This window comes from Pelobates fuscus, chromosome 2, assembly GCF_036172605.1.
Source record: "Pelobates fuscus isolate aPelFus1 chromosome 2, aPelFus1.pri, whole genome shotgun sequence".
Classification (NCBI taxonomy): domain Eukaryota; kingdom Metazoa; phylum Chordata; class Amphibia; order Anura; family Pelobatidae; genus Pelobates; species Pelobates fuscus.
The window spans coordinates 8,954,974-8,969,357 of record NC_086318.1 but is presented as its reverse complement, the minus strand read 5'-3'; the positions used below and the strand labels follow the sequence as shown (position 1 = coordinate 8,969,357).

Below are 14,384 nucleotides of genomic sequence, written 5' to 3'. Positions count from 1 at the left end.
CAGGGTTAATGTGAGCCTGGCTCTGGGATTACACTCTGTATTCAGGGTTAATGTGAGCCCGGCTCTGGGATTACACTCTGTATTCAGGGTTAATGTGAGCCCGGCTCTGGGATTACACTCTGTATTCAGGGTTAATGTGAGCTCTGGGATTACACTCTGTATTCAGGGTTAATGTGAGCCTGGCTCTGGGATTACACTCTGTATTCAGGGTTAATGTGAGCCCGGCTCTGGGATTACACTCTGTATTCAGGGTTAATGTGAGCCCGGCTCTGGGATTACACTCTGTATTCAGGGTTAATGTGAGCTCTGGGATTACACTCTGTATTCAGGGTTAATGTGAGCCTGGCTCTGGGATTACACTCTGTATTCAGGGTTAATGTGAGCCCGGCTCTGGGATTACACTCTGTATTCAGGGTTAATGTGAGCTCTGGGATTACACTCTGTATTCAGGGTTAATGTGAGCCTGGCTCTGGGATTACACTCTGTATTCAGGGTTAATGTGAGCCCGGCTCTGTGATTACACTCTGTATTCAGGGTTAATGTGAGCTCTGGGATTACACTCTGTATTCAGGGTTAATGTGAGCTCTGGGATTACACTCTGTATTCAGGGTTAATGTGAGCTCTGGGATTACACTCTGTATTCAGGGTTAATGTGAGCTCTGGGATTACACTCTGTATTCAGAGTTAATGTGAGCCCGGCTCTGGGATTACGCTCTGTATTCAGGGTTAATGTGAGCTCTGGGATTACACTCTGTATTCAGGGTTAATGTGAGCCCGGCTCTGGGATTACGCTCTGTATTCAGGGTTAATGTGAGCCCGGCTCTGGAATTACACTCTGTATTCAGGGTTAATGTGAGCCCGGCTCTGGGATTACACTCTGTATTCAGGGTTAATGTGAGCCCGGCTCTGGGATTACACTCTGTATTCAGGGTTAATGTGAGCCCGGCTCTGGGATTACACTCTGTATTCAGGGTTAATGTGAGCCCGGCTCTGGGATTACACTCTGTATTCAGGGTTAATGTGATCCCGGCTCTGGGATTACGCTCTGCATTCAGGGTTAATGTGAGCCCGGCTCTGGGATTACGCTCTGTATTCAGGTTAATGTGAGCTCTGGGATTACACTCTGTATTCAGGGTTAATGTGAGCTCTGGGATTACACTCTGTATTCAGGGTTAATGTGAGCTCTGGGATTACACTCTGTATTCAGGGTTAATGTGAGCCCGGCTCTGGGATTACGCTCTGTATTCAGGGTTAATGTGAGCCCGGCTCTGGAATTACACTCTGTATTCAGGGTTAATGTGAGCCCGGCTCTGGGATTACACTCTGTATTCAGGGTTAATGTGAGCCCGGCTCTGGAATTACACTCAGTATTCAGGGTTAATGTGAGCCCGGCTCTGGGATTACACTCTGTATTCAGGGTTAATGTGAGCCCGGCTCTGGGATTACACTCTGTATTCAGGGTTAATGTGATCCCGGCTCTGGGATTACGCTCTGCATTCAGGGTTAATGTGAGCCCGGCTCTGGGATTACGCTCTGTATTCAGGTTAATGTGAGCTCTGGGATTACACTCTGTATTCAGGGTTAATGTGAGCTCTGGGATTACACTCTGTATTCAGGGTTAATGTGAGCTCTGGGATTACACTCTGTATTCAGGGTTAATGTGAGCCCGGCTCTGGGATTACACTCTGTATTCAGGGTTAATGTGAGCTCTGGGATTACACTCTGTATTCAGGGTTAATGTGAGCTCTGAGATTACACTCTGTATTCAGGGTTAATGTGAGCCCGGCTCTGGGATTACACTCTGTATTCAGGGTTAATGTGAGCCTGGCTCTGGGATTACACTCTGTATTCAGGGTTAATGTGAGCCCGGCTCTGGGATTACACTCTGTATTCAGGGTTAATGTGAGCCTGGCTCTGGGATTACACTCTGTATTCAGAGTTAATGTGAGCTCTGGGATTACACTCTGTATTCAGGGTTAATGTGAGCTCTGGGATTACACTCTGTATTCAGGGTTAATGTGAGCCCGGCTCTGGGATTACACTCTGTATTCAGGGTTAATGTGAGCTCTGGGATTACACTCTGTATTCAGGGTTAATGTGAGCCTGGCTCTGGGATTACACTCTGTATTCAGGGTTAATGTGAGCCCGGCTCTGGGATTACACTCTGTATTCAGAGTTTATGTGAGCCCTGCTCTAGGATTACACTCTGTATTCAGGGTTAATGTGAGCCCGGCTCTGGGATTACACTCTGTATTCAGGGTTTATGTCAGCCCGGCTCTGGGATTACACTCTGTATTCAGGGTTAATGTGAGCCCGGCTCTGGGATTACACTCTGTATTCAGGGTTAATGTGAGCCCGGCTCTGGGATTACGCTCTGTATTCAGGGTTAATGTGAGCCCGGCTCTGGGATTACACTCTGTATTCAGGGTTAATGTGAGCCCGGCTCTGGGATTACACTCTGTATTCAGGGTTAATGTGAGCCCGGCTCTGGGATTACACTCTGTATTCAGGGTTAATGTGAGCCCGGCTCTGGGATTACGCTCTGTATTCAGGGTTAATGTGAGCCCGGCTCTGCGATTACGCTCTGTATTCAGGGTTAATGTGAGCTCTGGGATTACACTCTGTATTCAGGGTTAATGTGAGCTCTGGGATTACACTCTGTATTCAGGGTTAATGTGAGCTCTGGGATTACACTCTGTATTCAGGGTTAATGTGAGCCCGGCTCTGGGATTACACTCTGTATTCAGAGTTTATGTGAGCCCTGCTCTGGGATTACACTCTGTATTCAGGGTTAATGTGAGCCCGGCTCTGGGATTACACTCTGTATTCAGGGTTAATGTGAGCCCGGCTCTGGGATTACACTCTGTATTCAGGGTTTATGTCAGCCCGGCTCTGGGATTACACTCTGTATTCAGGGTTAATGTGAGCCCGGCTCTGGGATTACACTCTGTATTCAGGGTTAATGTGAGCCCGGCTCTGGGATTACACTCTGTATTCAGGGTTAATGTGAGCCCGGCTCTGGGATTACACTCTGTATTCAAGGTTAATGTGAGCTCTGGGATTACACTCTGTATTCAGGTTTAATGTGAGCCCGGCTCTGGGATTACACTCTGTATTCAGGGTTAATGTGAGCCCGGCTCTGGGATTACACTCTGTATTCAGGGTTAATGTGAGCTCTGGGATTACACTCTGTATTCAGGGTTAATGTGAGCTCTGGGATTACACTCTGTATTCAGGGTTAATGTGAGCCTGGCTCTGGGATTACACTCTGTATTCAGGGTTAATGTGAGCCTGGCTCTGGGATTACACTCTGTATTCAGGGTTAATGTGATCCCGGCTCTGGGATTACACTCTGTATTCAGGGTTAATGTGAGCCCGGCTCTGGGATTACACTGTGTATTCAGGGTTAACGTGAGCTCTGGGATTACACTCTGTATTCAGGGTTAATGTGAGCTCTGGTATTACACTCTGTATTCAGGGTTAATGTGAGCCCGGCTCTGGGATTACACTCAGTATTCAGGGTTAATGTGAGCCCGGCTCTGGGATTACGCTCTGTATTTAGGGTTAATGTGAGCTCTGGGATTACACTCTGTAGTCAGGGTTAATGTGAGCTCTGGGATTACACTCTGTATTCAGGGTTAATGTGAGCCCGGCTCTGGGATTACACACTGTATTCAGGGTTAATGTGAGCCCGGCTCTGGGATTACACTCTGTATTCAGGGTTAATGTGAGCTCTGGGATTACTCTCTGTATTCAGGGTTAATGTGAGCTCTGGGATTACACTCTGTATTCAGGGTTAATGTGAGCTCTGGGATTACACTCTGTATTCAGGGTTAATGTGAGCTCTGGGATTACACTCTGTATTCAGGGTTAATGTGAGCTCTGGGATTACACTCTGTATTCAGGGTTAATGTGAGCCCGGCTCTGGGATTACACTCTGTATTCAGGGTTAATGTGAGCCCGGCTCTGGGATTACACTCTGTATTCAGTGTTAATGTGAGCCCGGCTCTGGGAATACACTCTGTATTCAGGGTTAATGTGAGCTCTGGGATTACACTCTGTATTCAGGGTTAATGTGAGCCTGGCTCTGGGATTACACTCTGTATTCAGGGTTAATGTGAGCCCGGCTCTGGGATTACACTCTGTATTCAGAGTTTATGTGAGCCCTGCTCTGGGATTACACTCTGTATTCAGGGTTAATGTGAGCCCGGCTCTGGGATTACACTCTGTATTCAGGGTTAATGTGAGCCCGGCTCTGGGATTACACTCTGTATTCAGGGTTAATGTGAGCCCGGCTCTGGGATTACACTCTGTATTCAGGGTTAATGTGAGCTCTGGGATTACACTCTGTATTTAGGGTTAATGTGAGCCCGGCTCTGGGATTACACTCTGTATTCAGGGTTAATGTGAACTCTGGGATTACACTCTGTATTCAGGGTTAATGTGAGCTCTGGGATTACACTCTGTATTCAGGGTTAATGTGAGCTCTGGGATTACACTCTGTATTCAGGGTTAATGTGATCCCGGCTCTGGGATTACACTCTGTATTCAGGGTTAATGTGAGCCCGGCTCTGGTATTACACTCTGATTTCAGGGTTAATGTGTGCCCGGCTCTGGGATTACACTCAGTATTCAGGGTTAATGTGAGCCCGGCTCTGGGATTACGCTCTGTATTTAGGGTTAATGTGAGCCCGGCTCTGGGATTACACTCTGTATTCAGGGTCAATGTGAGCCCGGCTCTGGGATTACACTCTGTATTCAGGGTTAATGTGAGCCCGGCTCTGGGAATACACTCTGTATTCAGGGTTAATGTGAGCTCTGGGATTACACTCTGTATTCAGGGTTAATGTGAGCTCTGGGATTACACTCTGTATTCAGGGTTAATGTGAGCTCTGGGATTACACTCTGTATTCAGGGTTAATGTGAGCTCTGGGATTACACTCTGTATTCAGGGTTAATGTGAGCTCTGGGATTACACTCTGTATTCAGGGTTAATGTGAGCCCGGCTCTGGGATTACACTCTGTATTCAGGGTTAATGTGAGCCCGGCTCTGGGATTACACTCTGTATTCAGGGTTAATGTGAGCTCTGGGATTACACTCTGTATTCAGGGTTAATGTGAGCTCTGGGATTACACTCTGTATTCAGGGTTAATGTGAGCTCTGGGATTACACTCTGTATTCAGGGTTAATGTGAGCTCTGGGATTACACTCTGTATTTAGGGTTAATGTGAGCTCTGGGATTACACTCTGTATTCAGGGTTAATGTGAGCTCTGGGATTACACTCTGTATTCAGGGTTAATGTGATCTCTGGGATTACACTCTGTATTCAGGGTTAATGTGAGCTCTGGGATTACACTCTGTATTCAGGGTTAATGTGAGCTCTGGGATTACACTCTGTATTCAGGGTTAATGTGAGCCCGGCTCTGGGATTACGCTCTGTATTCAGGGTTAATGTGAGCCCGGCTCTGGGATTACACTCTGTATTCAGGGTTAATGTGAGCCCGGCTCTGGGATTACACTCTGTATTCAGGGTTAATGTGAGCTCTGGAATTACACTCTGTATTCAGGGTTAATGTGAGCTCTGGGATTACACTCTGTATTCAGGGTTAATGTGAGCCCGGCTCTGGGATTACGCTCTGTATTCAGGGTTAATGTGAGCCCGGCTCTGGGATTACGCTCTGTATTCAGGGTTAATGTGAGCCCGGCTCTGGGATTACACTCTGTATTCAGGGTTAATGTGAGCCCGGCTCTGGGATTACACTCTGTATTCAGGGTTAATGTGAGACTGGCTCTGGGATTACACTCTGTATTCAGGGTTAATGTGAGCCTGGCTCTGGGATTACACTCTGTATTCAGGGTTAATGTGAGCCCGGCTCTGGGATTACACTCTGTATTCAGGGTTAATGTGAGACTGGCTCTGGGATTACACTCTGTATTCAGGGTTAATGTGAGCTCTGGGATTACGCTCTGTATTCAGGTTTAATGTGAGCTCTGGGATTACACTCTGTATTCAGGGTTAATGTGAGCTCTGGGATTACACTCTGTATTCAGGGTTAATGTGAGCCCGGCTCTGGGATTACGCTCTGTATTCAGGGTTAATGTGAGCCCGGCTCTGGGATTACGCTCTGTATTCAGGGTTAATGTGAGCCCGGCTCTGGGATTACACTCTGTATTCAGGGTTAATGTGAGCCCGGCTCTGGGATTACACTCTGTATTCAGGGTTAATGTGAGACTGGCTCTGGGATTACACTCTGTATTCAGGGTTAATGTGAGCCTGGCTCTGGGATTACACTCTGTATTCAGGGTTAATGTGAGCCCGGCTCTGGGATTACACTCTGTATTCAGGGTTAATGTGAGCCCGGCTCTGGGATTACACTCTGTATTCAGGGTTAATGTGAGCTCTGGGATTACGCTCTGTATTCAGGGTTAATGTGAGCTCTGGGATTACACTCTGTATTCAGGGTTAATGTGAGCCCGGCTCTGGGATTACACTCTGTATTCAGGGTTAATGTGAGCTCTGGGATTACACTCTGTATTCAGGGTTAATGTGAGCTCTGGGATTACACTCTGTATTCAGGGTTAATGTGAGCTCTGGGATTACACTCTGTATTTAGGGTTAATGTGAGCTCTGGGATTACACTCTGTATTCAGGGTTAATGTGAGCTCTGGGATTACACTCTGTATTCAGGGTTAATGTGAGCTCTGGGATTACACTCTGTATTCAGGGTTAATGTGAGCTCTGGGATTACACTCTGTATTTAGGGTTAATGTGAGCTCTGGGATTACACTCTGTATTCAGGGTTAATGTGAGCCCGGCTCTGGGATTACACTCTGTATTCAGGGTTAATGTGAGCCCGGCTCTGGGATTACACTCTGTATTCAGGGTTAATGTGAGCCCGGCTCTGGGATTACACTCTGTATTCAGGGTTAATGTGAGCTCTGGGATTACACTCTGTATTCAGGGTTAATGTGAGCTCTGGGATTACACTCTGTATTCAGGGTTAATGTGAGCTCTGGGATTACACTCTGTATTCAGGGTTAATGTGAGCCCGGCTCTGGGATTACACTCTGTATTCAGGGTTAATGTGAGCTTGGCTCTGGGATTACACTCTGTATTCAGGGTTAATGTGAGCTCTGGGATTACACTCTGTATTCAGGGTTAATGTGAGCTCTGGGATTACACTCTGTATTCAGGGTTAATGTGAGCCCGGCTCTGGGATTACACTCTGTATTCAGGGTTAATGTGAGCCCGGCTCTGGGATTACACTCTGTATTCAGGGTTAATGTGAGCCCGGCTCTGGGATTACACTCTGTATTCAGGGTTAATGTGAGCTTGGCTCTGGGATTACGCTCTGTATTCAGGGTTAATGTGAGCTCTGGGATTACACTCTGTATTCAGGGTTAATGTGAGCTCTGGGATTACACTCTGTATTCAGGGTTAATGTGAGCTCTGGGATTACACTCTGTATTCAGGGTTAATGTGAGCTCTGGGATTACACTCTGTATTCAGGGTTAATGTGAGCTCTGGGATTACACTCTGTATTCAGGGTTAATGTGAGCTCTGGGATTACACTCTGTATTCAGGGTTAATGTGAGCTCTGGGATTACGCTCTGTATTCAGGGTTAATGTGAGCCCGGCTCTAGTGATTACACTCTGTATTCAGGGTTAATGTGAGCCCGGCTCTAGTGATTAGAACTCGGATTTTTCTTGCACTATTTACATCTAATTTTACAGTGCGCGTGATATTTTATACGTCCGCGCATGCGTGTGCACGTTGAAGAATGCGTATAGAGCTCGTACAAGATTATGCATGCGCTGAGACGAGGAAGAGATGTGCGCACGCGCGGAGTGGAGGGCAGTGTTGCACATGCGCAGATACCGGGACTTTGTTGCGCATGCGCAGCTCACTTTGCCTCTGTGTTTTGGAGCAGGAGGGCAGGCAGGGTGAAAGCCGGTAAGTTTCATTACATGTACTATCACTGTCTGCATGGGAGCATGTGGCAATCAGCCCTGGGGTTATAAAATGTGTATAGTGATCTCATTATAGCTTGTATTATATTATATATAGTATATCACACACACACAGTGATAATACCCTATATATAGTATATCAGATACACACAGTGATAATACCCTATATATAGTATATCATACACACACAGTGATAATACCCTATATATAGTATATCAGATACACACAGTGATAATACCCTATATATAGTATATCATACACACACAGTGATAATACCCTATATATAGTATATCATACACACACACAGTGATAATACCCTATATATAGTATATCAGATACACACAGTGATAATACCCTATATATAGTATATCAGATACACACACAGTGATAATACCCTATATATAGTATATCACACACACACAGTGATAATACCCTATATATAGTATATCAGATACACACAGTGATAATACCCTATATATAGTATATCAGATACACACACAGTGATAATACCCTATATATAGTATATCAGACACACACACAGTGATAATACCCTATATATAGTATATCAGATACACACACAGTGATAATACCCTATATATAGTATATCAGACACACACACAGTGATAATACCCTATATATAGTATATCATACACACAGTGATAATACCCTATATATAGTATATCATACACACACACAGTGATAATACCCTATATATAGTATATCAGATACACACAGTGATAATACCCTATATATAGTATATCACACACACACACAGTGATAATACCCTATATATAGTATATCAGATACACACAGTGATAATACCCTATATATAGTATATCAGATACACACAGTGATAATACCCTATATATAGTATATCAGATACACACAGTGATAATACCCTATTGTGGCGAAACCAACTTCGCCACTGTGGGCTGGAGAAGCCTGGCTGCTAGCCTCCTGCCCTGCGACTATGGCCCCTGGACATATTGCACTTTAAAGACTATATTTGGGCATGTATAATTTATATTGCTACTACTGGCCCTTTAAAATCAGCGGTGGACATTTTGGGACTAATGTCCCTTTAAGACTTTGTAACATATCACAGTAATACTGTCTTAAATATTATGTAGGTATTTGTGTTCAGTTAAACTGGGGATATGTAGAAATGTGTGTTTTATGTGTTAAATGTATCAGTATGTAATTTTATGTCTTTTACTGTCTTTTTGCAACCATGTGGTTAATGGAGTCTGACTCTAGTCCTAGATAATTGGATTACTTCTCCAATTATCTCCAGGGCAGAAGGGAGGAAGCCGGGATGCATTGTGGGGGATGTTTTACTTCTGTTTGGGCCAGATTGTGCCATGCTGCAAGCAAGGGCCCAAAAGATACTTTTAGTAACTTTTAAACCCCTGGTCGGATTCATGCCATTTTTTAATATGTTGTTCCCCTGAATAGATTGATTGTGGATATGTATTTTTATGTGAATGTGATGTATGGTTTTAAAGTTATGAAAGTTGTGTAAAAGTATATTTTACTCTGTATGCATAATGGGATTATGTGTCACACTAAGGGGAGGGGATGTGTGGGAGGTAACATCTATGTCATTGGTTCTTTTATGCCTCCCCCTGGGTGTGGCCTGTATGTGTGAGTTGGAAATAAAAGCCAGACTGGGTGTCCCAGTCTAGAGTTCCTGCTTAACCCTCAAAATGAAGTGTTGTCTCGTTCTTGGGGGGGATTGGATTGTAAGCTGACTGCCAAGAGTGTAAGCCGATTGTATGCTTTTCTTGTTCAGCTGTTCCAGTTCGGAGTGTTATTTCGTATCCAACTCGTGAGGTCTGATGTTCTGCAGTAGCTGTGCCTGTCTCTAGAAAAGGGGATTATCGCCTAAACGGATTTTTCCCCTTTTATGCTGAAACGGTCCGTTACACCTATATATAGTATATCACACACACACACAATGATAATACCCTATATATAGTATATCATACACACACACAGTGATAATACCCTATATATAGTATATCAGATACACACAGTGATAATACCCTATATATAGTGTTATGGTACTTTTTGAAAGTAAACCAAAATGTTCAAATGTCTATCTGTTCCTGTCCAAATCAATAAAATTAAATTGCGTATATACGCTGAAGTAATTAAGTCTGACACACAAGGTTCAGGTTAAAATAACTTCGAGAAAGTTTATTGGCAAGTGAAGAAAAAGCGGGCGCGCAAGCCCTTTTAAGAGGCATTTTGCGTCATCATTGATTATTAGAATATCAGCAAATAAACATCATCAATTGGATTAATTGTTAAGTGTCGGGGTTAGTGTCTTACCTATTGGTTCGAAAAATTAAGAGGTTAGTCCCGTGCCCACCCATCAGAGGTGGGATTATTCTGGACACGGGTGGGGATAAGGGGGTCTTGAGCGTCATTTTACACGGTCAATGATATCAGGCTTCATGTCCAGGTGCAAGGTCTCTTATGAATAGAACATTTCATTACTACTGTGTTCTCGTGGCCTTCAAACTACATTATCTTACAAGTTCTAAGGAGTAGCCAGCAAGGTTTAAGGAGTAGCCAGCACCTCCTGGTGCTTGTCCTTGCAGGAAACACAGTCTTTGTCTACTATACTAATTGGGTTGAGAAGTTCAGTCACGTAAGGTAGTTTTAAAAATGAACAAGTTAAGTCATGAGGACAAAATGGAGGATTGAAGAAGTCAGGTTAGGAGGACAAAATGGAGGAGGAAGTCACAGTATAAAGTTAAAATGGAGTTAGTACAATAATTCAATACAAGTACAATAATAATTTTTAATAATTCCACATCAGTCCCCCCTATGAAATGTTAGATTCTAAGAGATAAAACTTTATTATGTTAGTATCAGAAGACGTGTTAACCCAAAGGCACAGAAACCCCGTGGCCGCTATCTAGGTGTTAATGCAAAGTGCAAGTCTGTCCCTAGAGCTGACCCTAATAGGCTAACTCATCCGTCAGTATGGCTCTCGAACACTTCACACCCATGGGTGTCCCACGGCAGCTAACCCACCACTTCTCCACACGGGGCCTTTACCATTCACTGACAGATGCTATCCCTAAGCTAGTCCCTTCCTAGAATTCCTGCACTTTATCAACAAAAGGGATTGTTTGCAGCGGCAGACAGGGTGAGTTGATGTCTTGAGATTCTTGGTCATCAACTTCGAGATGGGTGAAAGTGGGTGCCGCTTGGTCAACAGTCTTCATGAGGGAATTTCTCAGACAGGGGAGGATACAACAAAAGAGAAGAGCAAAAATAAAAAGGAAAATTAGTATAGCCATACCAATCTGCATTAAAGCCTTTTGCCATCCTGTCATCCAACCAAACCATCTTTCCCAGGGATCTTTTATCCCAGAATTCCTTTTTAACTCTTCAGACAGGTCATTTAATTTTTCTATGGCTAATGTAACTTTACCATTAGGGCCTGTGTTTTCTGGGATGTAGGTACAACATGTCATAGTGTCGGGCAAAATTTTACAAACCCCTCCTTTTTCGGCTAAGATCATATCTAGGGCCATTCTATTCTGGAAGGCCATTTGGGATGTGGCCTGCAACTGTTCGGCCAACCCCTGGAGGGCGTCTCTAGTGTAATTAACAAAACGCTGTTGGTTATAATAAATGTAATTTATCCAATTTAAATTCTTGTTTGCGGTAACTATGGTAAAAATTGATTCAAATCCTGCAGCAACTTCATCCCTTGCTTTAAACTCATTGGGCACCCCCCTAGGCACTCCAATGGCATCAATATACACATGAGGATCAAAACTTCCTTTCACTGGGGCGTCACGTTTAACCTTAGTGTGTTTGGACCCATGGGTGACGAGGTGTGTGTCAGAGATGATATGTATAGGCATAATAGCTTTAGCTAGAGTACACTCCCCCCACCACTGCTTGTCCATTCTGGATCTTAGCTGTAAATCCCCACACAACCAGTAAATATCCCCTAATGACCTGGTATGAAACTGCAACAAGTCCATAGAGACATTTCTGTAGGTAGCACAATACCCCTTAGAGAAGTTACCCAAGAATTTACCTATTCCATCGTAATTAGCATAACAAGTATAGTTACCTTTATACACAGTAATACCATCTGGGGGTTTGACATCCTGGGTTAGGAGAGGATACTCTTTTGTCCATGCAATCCATTCTAACCATAGATTTACATCATTAAAACCTGTTTCAGCGGCCATGGTATCTTCAAAGGTGGGGTTAGCAATGGCCATCATGTCTTGAAAGGTCTGGATATGAGGTTTTAATGGGTTAGGGACCATATGGGTGGCCCCTTGCCACTCAGAAGAGTTGCACATATCTTTGAGGTAGAAATGCCCTAATTTTTGGTAGGAACCCTTTTTCCAATACATTCCCATCACATACTGGTCTGCATCTGTTGGGCTTGGATGCTCAATGTTAAGGATTAATTTCATTGGTGTACTCCCCCCAGGCTTTCTCAAAGTCATTCTCTGGAGAAGAGATCTACCATGATCATCTACTTTAGCTACGGCACTTTTTGGTTTGTAACCCCAGGCAGGCCCGGCTTTCCATCCCGCCGCCCCCCAATGGTCACAATTGTGCCCCCATTGCTTGTCAACTACACAAACATATGGGTCTTTCGAATGAGGGATATCTCTATAGATGCTCTGGATTTGTGGTGTGGGAAATGGGCATTCTACAATATCACAGTAATCAAAGGTATAAGTAGCCACCTGGGTGCACGATGAATTATACCAGAAGGTGTACCCACTAATATCTTTGGTAATGGCTACTTGCTGGGCCTTTATAAGGCTAATTAGGGAGAAGGTGTACCAGAGATACATGTTTGTGCGGTACTCGCTTCCTCTGGGGCAGGAGATTTCTTGCAGTGGGAAGCGTGGATCCAATTTGGCCTACCGGCCAGTTTGACGGAGGTTGCGGTAATCAGAAGAACTTGGAATGGACCGTCAAATCTTGGTTCCAGGGTATTTTTCCGCACAAACTTCTTGACCAGGACCCAATCTCCGGGAAGCAGGTTATGGGAACCTGTATCCAATTCGGGATCTGGAATTGAAGAGAAAACTTGGGCATGTATTTTGTTTAAGGCACTTGCAAGTTCAGTTACATAATCTACTAAAACATCTGATTGGAGCTGCAACTGTTGCGGATAATAACAACCTAGTCTGGGTGCTGTCCCAAATAGAACTTCATATGGGGACAGTGAATGCTTCCCTCTAGGTGTGTGCCTAACGCTAAATAAAGCTATTGGCAGGCTTTCTGGCCAGGGCATCTTTGTTTCTTGTGACATTTTTAACATTCTGGTTTTTAGAGTGCCATTCATGCGCTCCACTTTACCACTACTTTGTGGGTGGTAAGGGGTGTGGAAGGCTAGAGTCACCCCTAGAGCAGTCCAAATTTCTTTAGTCACTGTTGCTGTAAAGGCTGGGCCTTGGTCACTTTCAATGACTTCTGGAAGTCCGAACCTACATACTATCTCGGTAAGTAGGCGTCTTGCGGTTGTTTTTGCAGTGATATTGGCCACTGGGTATGCCTCTGGCCATCCTGAGAACATGTCCACTATGACTAGTGCATATTCATGGGGCCCACTCTTGGGCATTTGGATGTGGTCAATTTGAATTCGCTGGAAGGGGTACATGGGCTTTGCCAGGTGTTTTGCAGGTACCTTGACTGGTCTTCCTGGATTGCATTTTGCACAAATGACACAGGCTTTACAGAAGTTGCTGATCAATGTTGTAATTCCAGGTGCTTCATAATACTTCTGTATGAGTGCGGCCATCAGTTCTTTTGACAGGTGTGCAGGCCCATGTGCCCATTGGACCACTGCTGGGTATAAATTTCTGGGAAGACAAAATTTGGAGTTGTTGTAATATATTCCGTCCTTTTGGACAGCTCCTTTCTTTTTCCATTTCTGGATTTCCTCAGGAGTGACTGCAGCTTGCTGTTCTCGCAAAATTCGTAAATCAGTAGGAAGAGTTTGCAGAGCAAAAATAGGAACTTCTTCTTCTTCTTGTCCGGACACTTCTTCGTCCACTTCCTGCAGATCCCTGGCCGCTAGCTTAGCAGCCTGATCAGCCAAATGGTTGCCCTTTGCTTCATCTGTATCCAATTTCCCATGGGCCTTGACTTTTAAAACGGCCACCTCTTTGGGGAGTAGGAGGGCATCCATTAGCTCCTTGATTGCAGTGCTGTGCTTGACTGGTGTACCAGCGGTGGTAAGGAATCCTCTTGTCTTCCAAATTAGGCCGAAGTCGTGTGCCACACCCAGAGCATATCTTGAATCTGTATAGACGTTGGCACGTTTTCCTTCGGAAATTTTGCATGCTGAGGTCAGAGCCTGTAATTCAGCTTCTTGCGCAGACATTGTTGGCGGTAAGGATGATGATTTG

The 14,384-nt window shown here is 44.5% G+C and overlaps 1 protein-coding gene across 1 annotated transcript in view; it reads left to right on the top strand.

The window, feature by feature from the left end:
* The first annotated feature begins 7,889 nt into the window (after window positions 1–7,889).
* Window positions 7,890–14,384, top strand: part of LOC134586419 (zinc finger protein 182-like) — a 31,032-nt gene continuing 24,537 nt past the window's right edge. The window contains exon 1 of the mRNA XM_063441931.1: window positions 7,890–7,957. Within this exon, the coding sequence (XP_063298001.1) occupies window positions 7,899–7,957 (59 nt within the window). The 5' untranslated portion in view covers window positions 7,890–7,898. The remainder of the gene's footprint in view (window positions 7,958–14,384) is intronic.